This window comes from Porcisia hertigi, chromosome 32 (assembly GCF_017918235.1).
Source record: "Porcisia hertigi strain C119 chromosome 32, whole genome shotgun sequence".
NCBI lineage: Eukaryota > Euglenozoa > Kinetoplastea > Trypanosomatida > Trypanosomatidae > Porcisia > Porcisia hertigi.
Window position 1 is genome coordinate 932,791 of NC_090591.1, and position 13,247 is coordinate 946,037.

Consider the following 13,247-nt stretch of genomic DNA (forward strand, 5'->3'; position numbering starts at 1 on the left):
CATGTGGGAATATGATGAGCCGAGCAGAGTAGAAACGGGGGGCACCAAAGGGGAGAAGAGGTGAAAAAAAAAGAGAGAGTGGAAGAAAGTCGGCTCAGGCAGGTGAGACAAGCAAAGAGAAAACGTGGTGGATGTAGTGAAGTGACGGGGAAGCCATTACATCCCGCAGAGATGCGCACCTCGGGTGCGGGAATTACAAAAGATCCATGAGCCTGCCTGCACACCTACATACGCGCACACACACACACACACACACACACGCACGAGCCAGAAAGTGCCGCAGTTCGACGAAACTACCCCAGCAAGGGAAAGATGTCATCAACGACGGCCACCCCCCAAAAAAAACAAACAAAAAAAGAGCGAGGTGCACGAACAACTCGCCTTTAGCAACAGGGGAGACGGTCAAAGAGAGGCTGTGGGGTCGTTGAGCAGGCCGCCTGTCTGTGTGTCACCGCAGACTAGAAGGTCTCGAAGTGCAGACGCGCTTTAGAATAGCTCGTCGAGAAGCTCATCGCTTTCCTTCGAGAGCACCCTCGGTTGAATACGTAGTCGCTGCATCTGCACCCGGGATACCTCAGTAAGTGGGATCTGACGTGGCGAAAACAAGTAAAGCCACCCCACTGGATATCCCAGGCTGTTCTGCTCGGCGTCTCTCCAGTCCTCGTTACCGCCACAGCACAGTGACCACACACCACACCCCTCGCGCAGCACCGTGAGGGCCGCTTGGTAAGCACTCAAGAGCGTGGTCCCATCCGCCAGCACTCGCTGGTCCTCCTCGCCCGCCACTGGCGAGTCAAGAGCTGGTGCAGCGGTTGGCACATCAGGAGGCGGTAGTAGCACTACAGAGTGTGCTGTCAGACCTGGCACCGGCAGCGCGTGTGAGTAGTCGAATCGCTGCTGCGCTGCGTCGAACGAGTAGCACATGCGAGAGCGGCGCTGCTTCCCGCGGCGAGCCGGCATGCCACCCATCACCTCGAACCGTCGAAGGCGAGTGACAGGCGGGTTTACCGATGCACCTTCCCTACTAGCGGAGCTGCTGTTTTGCGCATCCACCAGATCGAACTGAAGGAGGGAGACCTGGCCGCGCACGAGGTCTGGCGAGGGACATACGCGCACCCACACCCCTGTCGCTAAATCGTACACGCGAAGATACGGCGCCATCGGGCATCCATCCTGAAATCCGTCCATGTAAAAAAGTCGCCCAATCGAATTCTCGCCACGCTTGCGCTCATCAGGGAAGCACTCACGCTGCACGTCGCAAACAAGAGTCCCCTTGAACTGCTTCCGGGGCACTGCCCCGTATTGCGGCAGCTCCTCCAGCTCTTCCTGCGGCAGCCAGAGACGGTGAAGGGTGTTCGTCGGCTGGTGCGAGTAGTTAGAGCCGCCAAAGTAGTACAGAACTCGACACTCTTGGCTCGCACTCACCGACGGAGTTGTAAACCCCGCATCCTTGGTGGCACCGTCTACGACGTATGCAGACAACGGTGATACTCGCAGTGTACACGGTGCGGCACATGTGGCGTTACTCTCCGCAAGCGCCGCACAGAAGCGCGGCGGGAAGAGAGATGAGATTTGTTGCCACGTTCGTTTGCGCACGTCGTACAGCATGTCGCTCGAGGCCAGAGCGTTTCCATGGGCCCAGTAGCTGCCGCCGATCACGTAGAGCCGCTCTCCACAAGAGACGAGGTGGTGTCCATGGCGGGAGCGTGGTGCGACCGGTGGCCGAATCTTTATCCACCGAAGCGGACGCACCGTGTGCTTGCCGCGCACCTCACGTGTATCGCACTGGACCGAAGGCGCCTCCCTGTCCATGGCATAACCAACGCCGTGTCCTTTCGCGAAGTTGTGGAGAGTTGATAGAACATGGCCAGTGCGGACACTGCGACTCGCGCTAGTGTGATCCTGCGACGCCACAATGGACGGGAATGCAGAGGCGTCACACTCGATGCGCGTGGCAGTCTCCAGGCTCATCTGGCGCAGAGCATCGACCGTTATCGGTGTCACCACAACATCGCCAACCGCAAGGGTGACAGCCTCGTCTGGGGCACCAGCGGGAGTGTGAAGGAGTGGCGGCTGTGGCGCGCCAGTGTCGTACCGAGCGATGCTCCTTAGAGAGGAAGACGAGAATAGCGATGCGTCGTCTGCGCTACCCCTGCTCTGGTTGTCCGCATTCTCCTCCTCCTGTTCGCTCACGTAACCCTCATCATACTCAAAGCTGTTCTCGCTGGCCTCCTCTGTTGTTATCGAAAGGGAGCCGGTCTCGGACAAAGACGAAGTTGAGCGCTCTTCAACCACACCACCGCCCTCGTCTTCCCCTACGACACCTCCGCCCAGCCTCAATGAGCCCTTGCGCTGGTGGCCACACGACGTCCCCTCGTCCCCACATCGTACCAGCCCGCTGGCAATCTCACAGAGCCTTCGCAGCCGACGCTGCCGGTGCGACCCCAAAGCAGCGTCGAAGGCGTCAATCCTGCGGCGCTGATCTGCGCGGTGTACATGGCGTGCGATCGTGGTGACTGGCAGTACATAGAGCGGACAACTGGATATCTCGCGCCGTACCACATTGCCCAGGTGTTTGGTTGGCGGCCAACCGCCGAACTGCACAACGCCGCCTAGTGCAGCGCACCAGCAAGCGGCGTGGCCGCTTCGCTTCACGGTGGTGTCGAAACCATAGTCGACAGATAACATCACACCTGAGCTGAGATTCACTTGGGCACGCCCAAAGTCTGCAGAGACAAACAATCAGACCTCAGACACACACACACACACACACACAGAGGCCTACAATAAACTGTGCAGAAGAGGGGGGGGGGAACAACAAAAAAAAAAAGAGATGGGAAAATCAGGAGACCGCGAAGAAGAGGAAAAGAGGGGCTGGGTGGAGGGGTGGAGGTGGCGGCAGCCAAATCGAGAGGCAACCCCTGAAATACGCCTGCGCAAAAAAGCGAGCGGAGAAAGGGAAAATGGGGAATCGCCGTGGCAAATACGAGAGTTGCTTCAGTATTCCACATATCGGCCTCCTTCTGCTTTTAACGGGGGACCTCAGACACACACGCATCGATATGCCGGCGTACAGGCATTCACCAGAGGGATCACGAATGAATCGGTCACATGAGAGCTAGGTGGCCAAAGAACTCGGAAGGACAACAGCCACAACGATCTGAATATCTCCAACAACAACAACAAAGGGGGAAAAGTATACCGGAAGGAGGGAATGGGTGCGCGGTGTGATGAAGCAGACACGCAGAGACAGACAGAGAAGTCAGTGAGCATGAGATCAAAGATGCAGAGCCATCTTCATGGATCGGCTAAACAAAAAAAGAGTGCCACGGAGTGGCACAAGAAACTTATCAGCGGGATGATCTTCTGCCGGTGCACTGGTGGAAACGGAGCGAGGTCCAACGTACACGAGGAGGAAAAGAGAGAGACACCTCATGAGCACCTGCGTAAGGTGGTGAGAAGGCACACCACGTGAAGGCACCTGCACACACGCTGAGCACGCGTGTTAGGGAAGAAAACTGGACACCCATGCAACAAGTCATGGCTGTGAAGAAGCTGTCATGCCTGTCTGGATGTGTGCGATGTGTGTACGTGGGGGGGGAGCCTTGTATCTGAAAAGAGTGTGCATGGAAAGAAGAAATGTAGAGACCCCAGCTGTCATCACTGGCGTCTGCGTGTCAAAGAGGGAAGGAGGGATTCTCTAAGTGCACCCCCACGTATTATTGCCAAGCCTTCTGGTCCTCCTTCCCCTTCCCAGCACATCACCATTGCACGTACAACTTACGCCGCTGCCGTCTCGCTACGCAGGCTCGCCAAGCCTGCTGTATCACTGTCGCGGCCTCTTCTTGCACGATTTGGTCGCGGATGTACCGCCGCTGCGCCTCTTCTACGTCGAGGTCGCTCCAGGTAGACTTCTTTCCACTGCACCGCAGCGTCTGTATCACCGATCGCAGCGCACAACTGCTCTGCGCAGGGAACCCGAGGCGCTCCTGCTTCAAACACGCCTCGTATGGAGACGCCAGTGTCAGAGAGGGGACAGGGGGACTTGCCGAGTGCTCAAATGGGGATACAGCAGCGAAGCTGCTGAACCGCGCATTTGTACGTACCCCTTCCTTGCCCTTTACCTCGCCGGCTTTGGGGATCGTGTCGTCCTCGACCACTCGTTCCCCCTCCATGACCGCGAGAGCCTCCTCCTCGCCTGGGGGCGTCGTCTTTTCAGCGTCAGGTTTGACACCCCCCACAAATCGGGCATCACTTCCGCCGCCCAGAGTGGAGTTTCGCTGGGATAGCGCGCCCACGGTGGTCTCTGACACCTCCGCCGGCGCTGCTGCTGACTCTGGTACAAGAGTCACCAGCGAGGCCCCAGGTGGCGAGGGTTCCATCTCACGTTTTGACACCACCGCTCGTTCTCGTGGTGCATCAGCTGGTTCCATGGCTTTGGCCGCCGCTGTCGGGGCACCGGCAATCGGCGAGGAGCACGGAAGCAAGAACAAGTCTGGAGCCGCCTCCAGAGGCCTTGGTGCGCTCGTTGTGCGCTGAGATGGGGCGTCACGATCCTCCACTATATTGATCCCATAAGTAGATAAGAGTTCCTTCTGTGCCTTTTGCAGCCTCTTCACCTTCTCGCCCTCCGCGTCCGAGAGGTCCTCAGTAGCCCTCGCCAGAGCCCTGTCGGACCCCGACACCCCCACACAAGCAGAGTCACGCGGCGGTTGCTGTGGCACGATCGCCGCGGACGGGGACCTTGTTGTCCCCGGCGCTGTCACCTTTATCAGCTCCGAAGCCTCCAACTTCACAATCCGCTGCTGCGCACTCTTCACCGTCGACTCACCGCCCTCGATTAAACGAGGCTCGATGCGGTCGTGAGCGCTCTTCCAGAAGCTCTCGCGAATTTGCATTAACGGGGTCGCGGTTGAGCCGGTGGACATGGTGTGGCGGCCCAGCGTCTCATCGTCAGTCGTCAAGTACGGCTGGATTGCCGCTGGGTAGTAGTACTCTTCTTTGAAGGAGAGGGGTGCATCAAGAGAACCGGAAGTGCGACTGCCCCCTGGCAGGCGAAGCAGCGACTTTGCTGCCCCGTCCTCTACCCCCTCCGTATCGAGACCTGATGCAGGTGGTTGCGTTGTCAACGTAGTGGGTTGAATTTCTTTGCAGGCGACGTCATTGTGCACTGGGCGGCTGGCTTTCGTCAGCCCCATCAACGAGGATGTCAGAGCCTTGTGTGGGACAAAAACAAATGTCCGACCGCGCCGAGGCGGCAGTGTCGCCAGAGGCTGTGCGGTGATCTTTGTCTCCTCCCCTGGAATTCGACTCCTCATCGTCTCCTCCGCCTCTGCACTTCGCTCCTCTGTTGCCACTTTGGCGTTCTTGGAACCCCCGGCCCACGGTGAGCCTGAATCGTCGGCGTGGGGTTCGCTCAGCGCAGTCGTCATCGCTGGAGAATCACCGCGACTGGATTCCCTGCACCCCCATGCCGGCGAAGGCGAGAACAACACCGCAGCCTGGCACTGTTGATGTGGAGGGTCATCTTCCCCCAAGGATGTGATCTGACGACCTTGAGCCTCCGCTCTTTGAGGAATTACGGCAGCCCCATGAGCACCGGTGGGGTCTCTGTTCTTTTCGGGTGATGCTCGTCTTTCATTGAAAACGGGTGCCTCGCTCCTGGTGTGTGGGGCGTCGTTGCCGGCCCCATGCACCTCCTCACGTATCTTCTCGCGTCGTATTTCACCTGCCCGCCCATTACCACCATCGACCTCAAAAGCAGCCGCGGTCATCACACCGCTGCCAGTGATGTCTTTCTCTTCCCTGGGGGCGCCTGAGGTGGACCGAAGGCAGGCGACAAAGGTTGACGCACGCGTGGATGTCCGGCGAGGCAAAGCAGCATCTTCTACTGTTGGGGGACAGGGGTTCTCTGTGCCCGCAGAGGAGACAGGTGGCGGAGGTAGAAGGGCACGATAAGTTGGCTCCCCTAGATCCGCCTTTCCAGACACATCGCGGTTTCGGCTCCTGTCGGGGATCCCGATGGACGCGGCCTCCGGACACATGCATGCCCCCGTCCCGCCCGCCTGACCGAGCCCCGCGCTACCTGAGTTGTCAAGCTGATCCACGGACTGAGCTACCCCTTGGGGTGCTTGCGATGCTTCTGAATGCGACAGCGGTCCAAGGTCAGACACTGCATCCACATCCTCTTTCTCTTCCGACACTCGTGGTAACAGAGACGGTGCCCTCCTCGAGCTGTGAGCGGTCAGCGAAGTTGTCCCCTGGGACGGCGATTTCAGGGCGTTGCCGCTGTCCTCTTCAGCAGACGCAACCGTCTCCGTGGCGTCTGCAGGAGTCAGAGCCGAGTTTGAAACCTCGTGTATTTTTGACTGATACACCGAAACCGAGTCACACATCCCTACCCCACCTAGGGCAGGCTCCTCTGGTTCCTCCCTGGGAAGCTCAGCGACCGGTGGTCCTGGCGGTGGCGACGCAACTGTTTGTGCAGCAGTGCCGCTTACCTCAGGTTTGTAGGTGTTGTGGTGAGCCTCTTTGTGTGCAGTCACCTTCAGAGATGTCATCACGTCATCTTGATCACCATCTGCATGTGACTCTAGTAGTGTATTGGGGGTGTCCATTGTTCCCTCCTCCCGCACGTCACGACTGCTCCCCGTCAACACAAGCGTAGTCGAGTCACCGGAACAGCTAACGTCCTCCCTCGCTACCAGTGCGTTTACTGGGAGCGGTGCAAGATGACACCCTGCTGGACCGGGCGGTCTCAATTCGCAGACGACGCCGTCGTCAGCACTTGAGTTGCGGAGGTATTTTGTCCCGCGCCCTTGTTCTTCGTGGTAGATCGGATACGGACGTGTTGGAACAGCCGTCGCTGCATAGTCCTCGCGTGTAGCCACGTTCTCGCCGGCGCACATTGACACATTAACATCGGTACAGTCCCCAGAAGCGCGGCCACTCTCATGGCGAACACGAACCAAGTTCTTGGACTCAAGAGGCTCCTCGGGTGTTGAGGCCCTCCTCGCCCCATCATCATTATCATCACTCTCGTAGGTAATCGGTGATGTACTCCGCTTCCCAATGACAGCCATCGCGGTGCCTTCATTGTGCTTGCCGCCTAGGCTGCGCGGCTTTCCGTGTCCACTCCCCGACGCGTCCTCCCTCACAGGAGTACTTGAGGGCTTGGGCGCTGCCGGTGCCAAAGCCCCACAGTCATTGTCGCCGCCATGGCGTGCATCCGCCACCCTTCTCCCCTCGCCGGCTGGCACTGACCCTGACCCTGCGTAGGAGTCGCGACACTCTACGTACACCGACAGCGCAACAGCAGACGATGGCGATGTCGATGCCGGGAGAGACGGCCCACCTACGCCACCGCGTCCAGAGACGCGGCCCAGAGCATCTAGCTCAGCGTCACCGCAGTAGCCCGTGCTGGATGGCTTCGACGAATCAAGCTCCGCTTTCAGCGCCACCTCCACAGAGGTCGATTTGGGTGACAGGGAGTACTGCTGATGAACTCCCCTCAACGTGTGGACTCCACTAACCGCCGCCGCTGTCCTGTTCATGTCAGCGGCGTAGCTCGGCGAGTCAGACTTCGCCGTCCCGGCACTGGTCAGACGCGGCCTTTGACGTGATTGTGCCACTCCCCCCTGGCCTCCAGCTGCGTGCTCGCCGAAGCTTCCCTTTACTTCCGCGTCTGAAGACGTTTGATGGACGCAGCGGGAACGCAGGAAGGCCTGCAGGACTGTCACGCACCATGTCAAGTCGCTGGGGACTCGCGAAGTGAAAGTTGTGTGGCCGAAAGGTGGGCGCAGGGATGACGAGGCCGACCCAGCGAGGTTCGATACGCCAGCAGGGACCTTCCCTCCCTCCGGGGTCGCAGCAAATCCGCTCGCCGGTGCCGGAACCTCCGTGGCGAGCTTCTCCATGTTACCAACGCCAAGCGCGTCAATCACGCCAGACTCACTATAACGATCATCCAGCGGCTCTGGCGACTCCGCTTCGACCTCAAAGGCGAGACGGCACCCTACGGAGGACTCTGCTGTAGTGCGAGTTGATATCGCTGGTTCGTGAGGCGGCGCATGATGATGCTGTGAGGCAAGCCGTTGGTGAGCTGTGGAGGGCGCAGGTGTCGCCCAGGGCGGCGAATGCGTGGTCGTGTGCATCAGTGACCCCTCCGCGTGGTTGTGCGACAAGGATCTGAGAAGGCAGCTCCGTGATGGGTCAAGTGAAGCTGACCCTTGAGACTCGGTCGTTGTGCGACGTCTGGCGCGTCGGTCTGGCGGTGGAATCGGCACACGCGTTGACAGACCAGACGATGGTCTCTCACTGCCATGCTTCTGCTGCCGGCGTGGCGGTTCCTTTTGAACCGGTTGTGTGTGCGTCCCCTGTGTCTCATTCTGTTCGGCAGCAACATCGATGTGGCCAGCGGCGCCGTGTCGGTGCGGAAGGGACGGCGCCGATGTCCGGCGTGGTGCATATACGGAGTACAGCGCGGCGCTGGCGCTGCTCGGGCGGCGACGAGTGTGTTTAGTTGCCAGGGGCCGCGGCACGGGATGGGCGGCGGGGGGCTGAAGACACGGTGTCCCATGCGGAACAGGGGGGCCGCGAGGGCGGCCATAAGCCACCTCCACCGCGTGTGGCAGCACCGACGTCACCACCGTGCTCTGCAGTGGAGATGTGAGGCCTTTGGCGATGGGTACCGATGCCGACAGCGCTTCTGTGAGCCGCTGATGACGCTGGTGCAGACGTGCGTGGTTTGTACTCGAGGCGCGGGCTCCCCCACCTTTGGAAGGGAGCGAGTGTGCTGACCCCGCTCCGCCGGAGGGGAACGAGGGGCGTCGTACGGGGTGGTGGTAGAGCTCCGCCTCAACCTCCTCTCTCCTCACACGTTTTTTCATGGTCGCCATGGACTGCTTCAACAGCTGCACGCGCTGCACCTCTGCCGGGGCGAGGGGAGTAATGGTGATGAGCCAGTCATGTGCCTGCCGATAATACTTGTAGGCTTCCTTGTAGAGACCCGCCTCATCTAACCAGTCAGCGTGCGTCTGCTTCACGTATGACATGAAGCACACGCTCTCCCGCCACCGCAGCCACAATGGCACGAGCGCCTTCTCCTCGACTGTCTTTGGCGTGCCAGCGGTGTTGCCGTCACGGCGACTGACGGGCGAAGCATTTGCAGCTGCAGCGTCTTCGCTCTCGGCCCTCCCGCCACTGCCCACAGCGTGCGCATCATTTGGCAAATCAGCCACCTGGAATGCGCAACCCTGTGCCAGCCGTCGGCGCATCTGCGTGGCTTCGACCCTCGCCACGAACACCTGCCGTTCCGCCGCCTCCGCCGCCATTTCGGCGTACTGCAACGCCTCGGCCAGCTGCTGGAGGCGGTGCTGAGTCTGCGCCATATTAAAGTACGTGATGCCGATTCCAGGTGCCTTCAGCTCCTCCTCCACGGCCGCTGACCGGGCGAAGCGCACACCTGCCAGTGTGTACTCCCCCAACTTGAAGTGGTAAACACCGAAGTTGTGCTCAACCGCTGCCGTGGCTTTGAGCCGTCGCGGTTCCTGCGACGGGGAAAAGAAGGGAATACACATGCTGCGCACGTTGGTGTCGCTCCGGTTGCTGCTAGGTCGGATGCTGGCACCGCCGTCGCTGGACGTGAGTGTTGCTGGCCCCCCCTTTAGGTTGGGAGTATTGGCATACGCCCACGCGGCGGCCGCCTGCTGAGCCGGGACCATGCTCTGATTATCGAAGAGAGCAGCGCACCCTCCTACCGCGTTGTTGGCTGTGGGGGCATCGAGCTCTACTGGATCTGGCAGATAGCGGAATAGGCGACCAGCATCCTTGCGCAGCAGCCCGTCCGCCCGCTGCAGAAGCTGCAGGGCCGCAGAGTACTGTCCTTGATTTATCCACTCCAGCGCGTGCCGATTCGCTTGCTCTACAAAGCGCAACGATGTGGATACCACCGCCTCCTCGCTCTCCTCCAGTTGTCTAACCAACGACTCGCGATAATCCTCCGTATCTGTGATGCTGTTCGACATGGCAGCGTTCGCGTTGTCGATCGACCCTGGAGCTAGACGCGCATCTAGAATCATGATCTGTCGCATTAGAGCAAAAACAATCCCCAGTTGCTCCTCCAGCTGCTGCGCGAGATCATTTGCCTCAGTTTCGAAAGCCTGCTGGGCGCGCGCTTGACGCACACTCTGGCTGAGACGGCTGCTGTGGCTGTGACGGTTGCTGGCTGAATTCTGAAGGCTCCCAGAAGCACACAGGAGGGGTGGTTGGGGCAGCTGTTGGTGCTCTGTGACGCCGCGTGGAAACAGCTCGCGCGTCCTGCCGAGCGAGGGGGTGACCTCTGTCGAAAAGTGGGGGGTTACTAAGGATGACACCGAGCGTCTCGATGTCGGCGACAGCATCTCCGTCGACAGCTGCCCATGATCATGCGAGACGCGTTCCTGAAAGTGCGCCGCACGCATCGATGGCCGATCGGGCAAAGCCTCGTTGTACCGCCTTCTAGAATCAGAACCCGGGTGGTGCGGCGGGGGCGAGTAGGGCGTGTCACCGCTCGAGTTGCCGGTATCTTTAACATTGTGGGCAATGACGTCGCGGTGCGAAGCAGCTCCCATCGTGGGAAAAGAAGCTTGTTGCAACAACAGGGCATTGAGGTGTGAGCGAAGCGCCGCCACGTCTGAGTTGCGCGCCTGCCCAAGTGCTGTTGTAGACGAAGTCGATGAAGACAATGGTTGCCGCGCGTTTGCGGGACATGCCGGCGGACATGACGGGGATGGGGGCGTCACGGCGGCGGCAGGGAACGTGTCTATCCCAGTGATATTGGCGGTGGAACTGAGCGCACGCGCGCCCTCGCTGGGGTACTCGCAAGTACCCTCGCCTGCCACCACGGCGGGGTGGTCCACAGGGATGTCGGATGCCTGGGCCAACAAAAGATAGCTACCTTGCAAACAGTAGGGAGTGATATTATCGAGCTTTCTGGAAGAGGGAACCCCGTAAAAGCGGCTGGATTGACTAGCAGTCGAAGAGGTTACGACGCCGTCCATGAGTCCGTGAGTATCAACGCTGTGCGCGGCGCGGGTGCTGTGGTCAGTGCTTGCGGTAACGGATCGGTGCTGCGCACCTCGAGTTGGCAGTCGCGGCCGTGCAGCACCGATGTAAGAGGCCTCTGCCGTCCCGCGAGTATCTGCCATACGGCTCGCTGAATGTGGAGAAGGTTGCATGGAAGCACTGTAGCCATTGGAGGCGGCGTGGTAATCAAACTCATTAACGCAGTCCATCACAGAGGCACGAGAAGAGGGTGTCTCGGGTGACGGCGAGAAGACGTAGCAGCCGTTGGCGGCATCCTCCGGCGAGACGCTGGGCGTTCCATGGAGAGCATAAGATGAACGACACCGCATCCCGATATCGGACACAACGGTAACCATCCGCTCGTCCGCATCCCGGGTCCGCATCCGGGACAGAGGGCAACGAAGGAGCAACGCTGGTGCAGCCACCTGCAATTGAGCAAGACTAGGAGAAACACCACGCCCCCCCCCGCCAACCTTTACCACCCAGCAGTGTCTGAGAGCACCTAAAATGTTATATTTTGTATGTATGTATATCCGTCTACTACTCAAAAGTGTGTCACATGACTTCCTCCGTCAGCTCTATGGGCGTGAAGATATAAGGAGAGAATCACTCGTCGAGCTCTCTCTTCCTGTGTGTTGAGAACCGCAGTAGCGCGTCTATCCTGGCCAATGACTATGGGATTGATAGCGACTTGTCGTCTCTTCCCAGCCCTCCCGTGTCCCGGTGGAGGAAGAGGAGGAGGAGGAGGGGGGAGGGGCAGAGGGAAAAAAACAAGAGAAACTGTGTGGTCTTGAAGAAAATAGAGATAAATGAGCTGGGGGGAAGCGAAGGACGCATTGCAAAGGGAGGGAGGGGGGAGGGGGGGGGGGCAGAGTCCATGTGGACGGAAACATGCCAGCACGCAGAGAAGTACTGGAAGGCTTCTGCCCGCTCTGCCCTCCGTCGAATAATGAAGTATATGCTCACGTTCCCCCTCTTCCGCTGGGTGCCCGTGTTTACCGAAATGCGATAAGCGTACTATTTATTCACACAGATCTATGTGTTCGACTCCTGACACCGCCTCTCCTTCAGCCGCACCGCTGGTGCACCGTGCGGTGCGAGGCGGCAGCGGTACAGACACGCCACAGCATCGCTGACGCAGCCATGAAAGCGTGGGCACCACACTTTAACCACACTAGCCGCACAGGTCATTTCGCAGCGACCCTCATTATGAGCTCAGCACCATCTGGTGCGCCCGACCCCCCCCCCTCCTCCTCCTCCTCCAGGGTGACTCCCAGGACGATCACCAATCGGAAGTGAGGGCCGGATGAGGTGTGCTAGAGTCAGGTGGGCACCATTTTTTTTTTTTTAACCAAATGGGGAATGCAGACGTGAACAGTGTAGCGGGTCGTATCAGCGTAACACTAGACACGATCCCACCACGAACACTAGAGTATAGCGATACATCGCGCCTAACCCTTTTTTTCCACTCCCAGAAGTGATTCAGTCTTGGTGAAGGAAATAAAAGAATGCTGTACTCTCCGAAGAATGGGGTAGTGGATCCTGATACCCCACACGGATGTGCTCCTCCAATGATGGGAGACGCAGAGATAACAGCAGATGAAGGGGGGGAAAAGGGAGGGGAGGGGGTTCGTTCTCGCCCCATGCACTAACGGCATCCAGACACACCAACACGAATTCAGGCATCTGTGCACATGAGCGCGTTGATCGATGCCCGATAGATGATCGGCAGGACCCCCACTGCTCGTGTCGCGGTGGTAGCCCTCGCATCGCTCGCGGGAAAGCCTTTAGGTGGGGATGGAAGCAAAAGATGACACAGTGTGGCATCCAGCGTGCTAAGGAGCTGCAGCTCTGTCGTGGTGAGAGGCACATGCTCACGGTGAAGCAGGAGCAGTCTCCATGGTAAAAGAGAGCCGCCGAGCTGCTCCGCCAGCGCACGGACGGCCGCTTGGACTGTTGGCGCAACCAGCGCACGGGCGAGCGCGACGCTAGGGAAGTTGCTTTGATCACACAACACAGCATCGACCGCGCCTGCGTTCATCAGTGTGCCCAAGTGTTGGGTGGCCTTGAGGACACAGACGACTTCCCGCTCCCACAGTAGCCTGCTGTCCTCAGCAGAGAAGACCACCACTCTTTGGTTAAGCCTGTATGAGGCCGTAAAGCCGGCCGGGGGACCACCGTCT

General features: G+C 59.4%; 2 protein-coding genes across 2 annotated transcripts; both read right to left on the bottom strand.

The window, feature by feature from the left end:
* Window positions 1-486: 486 nt before the first annotated feature.
* JKF63_02603 (uncharacterized protein) lies at window positions 487-2,688 on the bottom strand (the record flags this gene model as incomplete). Its single annotated transcript, XM_067898628.1, has 1 exon — window positions 487-2,688. The coding sequence occupies one exon, from the start codon at window positions 2,686-2,688 to the stop codon at window positions 487-489; it is 2,202 nt and encodes a 733-aa protein (XP_067754785.1).
* Window positions 2,689-3,761: 1,073 nt separating this feature from the next.
* On the bottom strand, window positions 3,762-11,393 carry JKF63_02604 (uncharacterized protein; the record flags this gene model as incomplete). Its single annotated transcript, XM_067898629.1, has 1 exon — window positions 3,762-11,393. The coding sequence occupies one exon, from the start codon at window positions 11,391-11,393 to the stop codon at window positions 3,762-3,764; it is 7,632 nt and encodes a 2,543-aa protein (XP_067754786.1).
* Window positions 11,394-13,247: the final 1,854 nt, after the last annotated feature.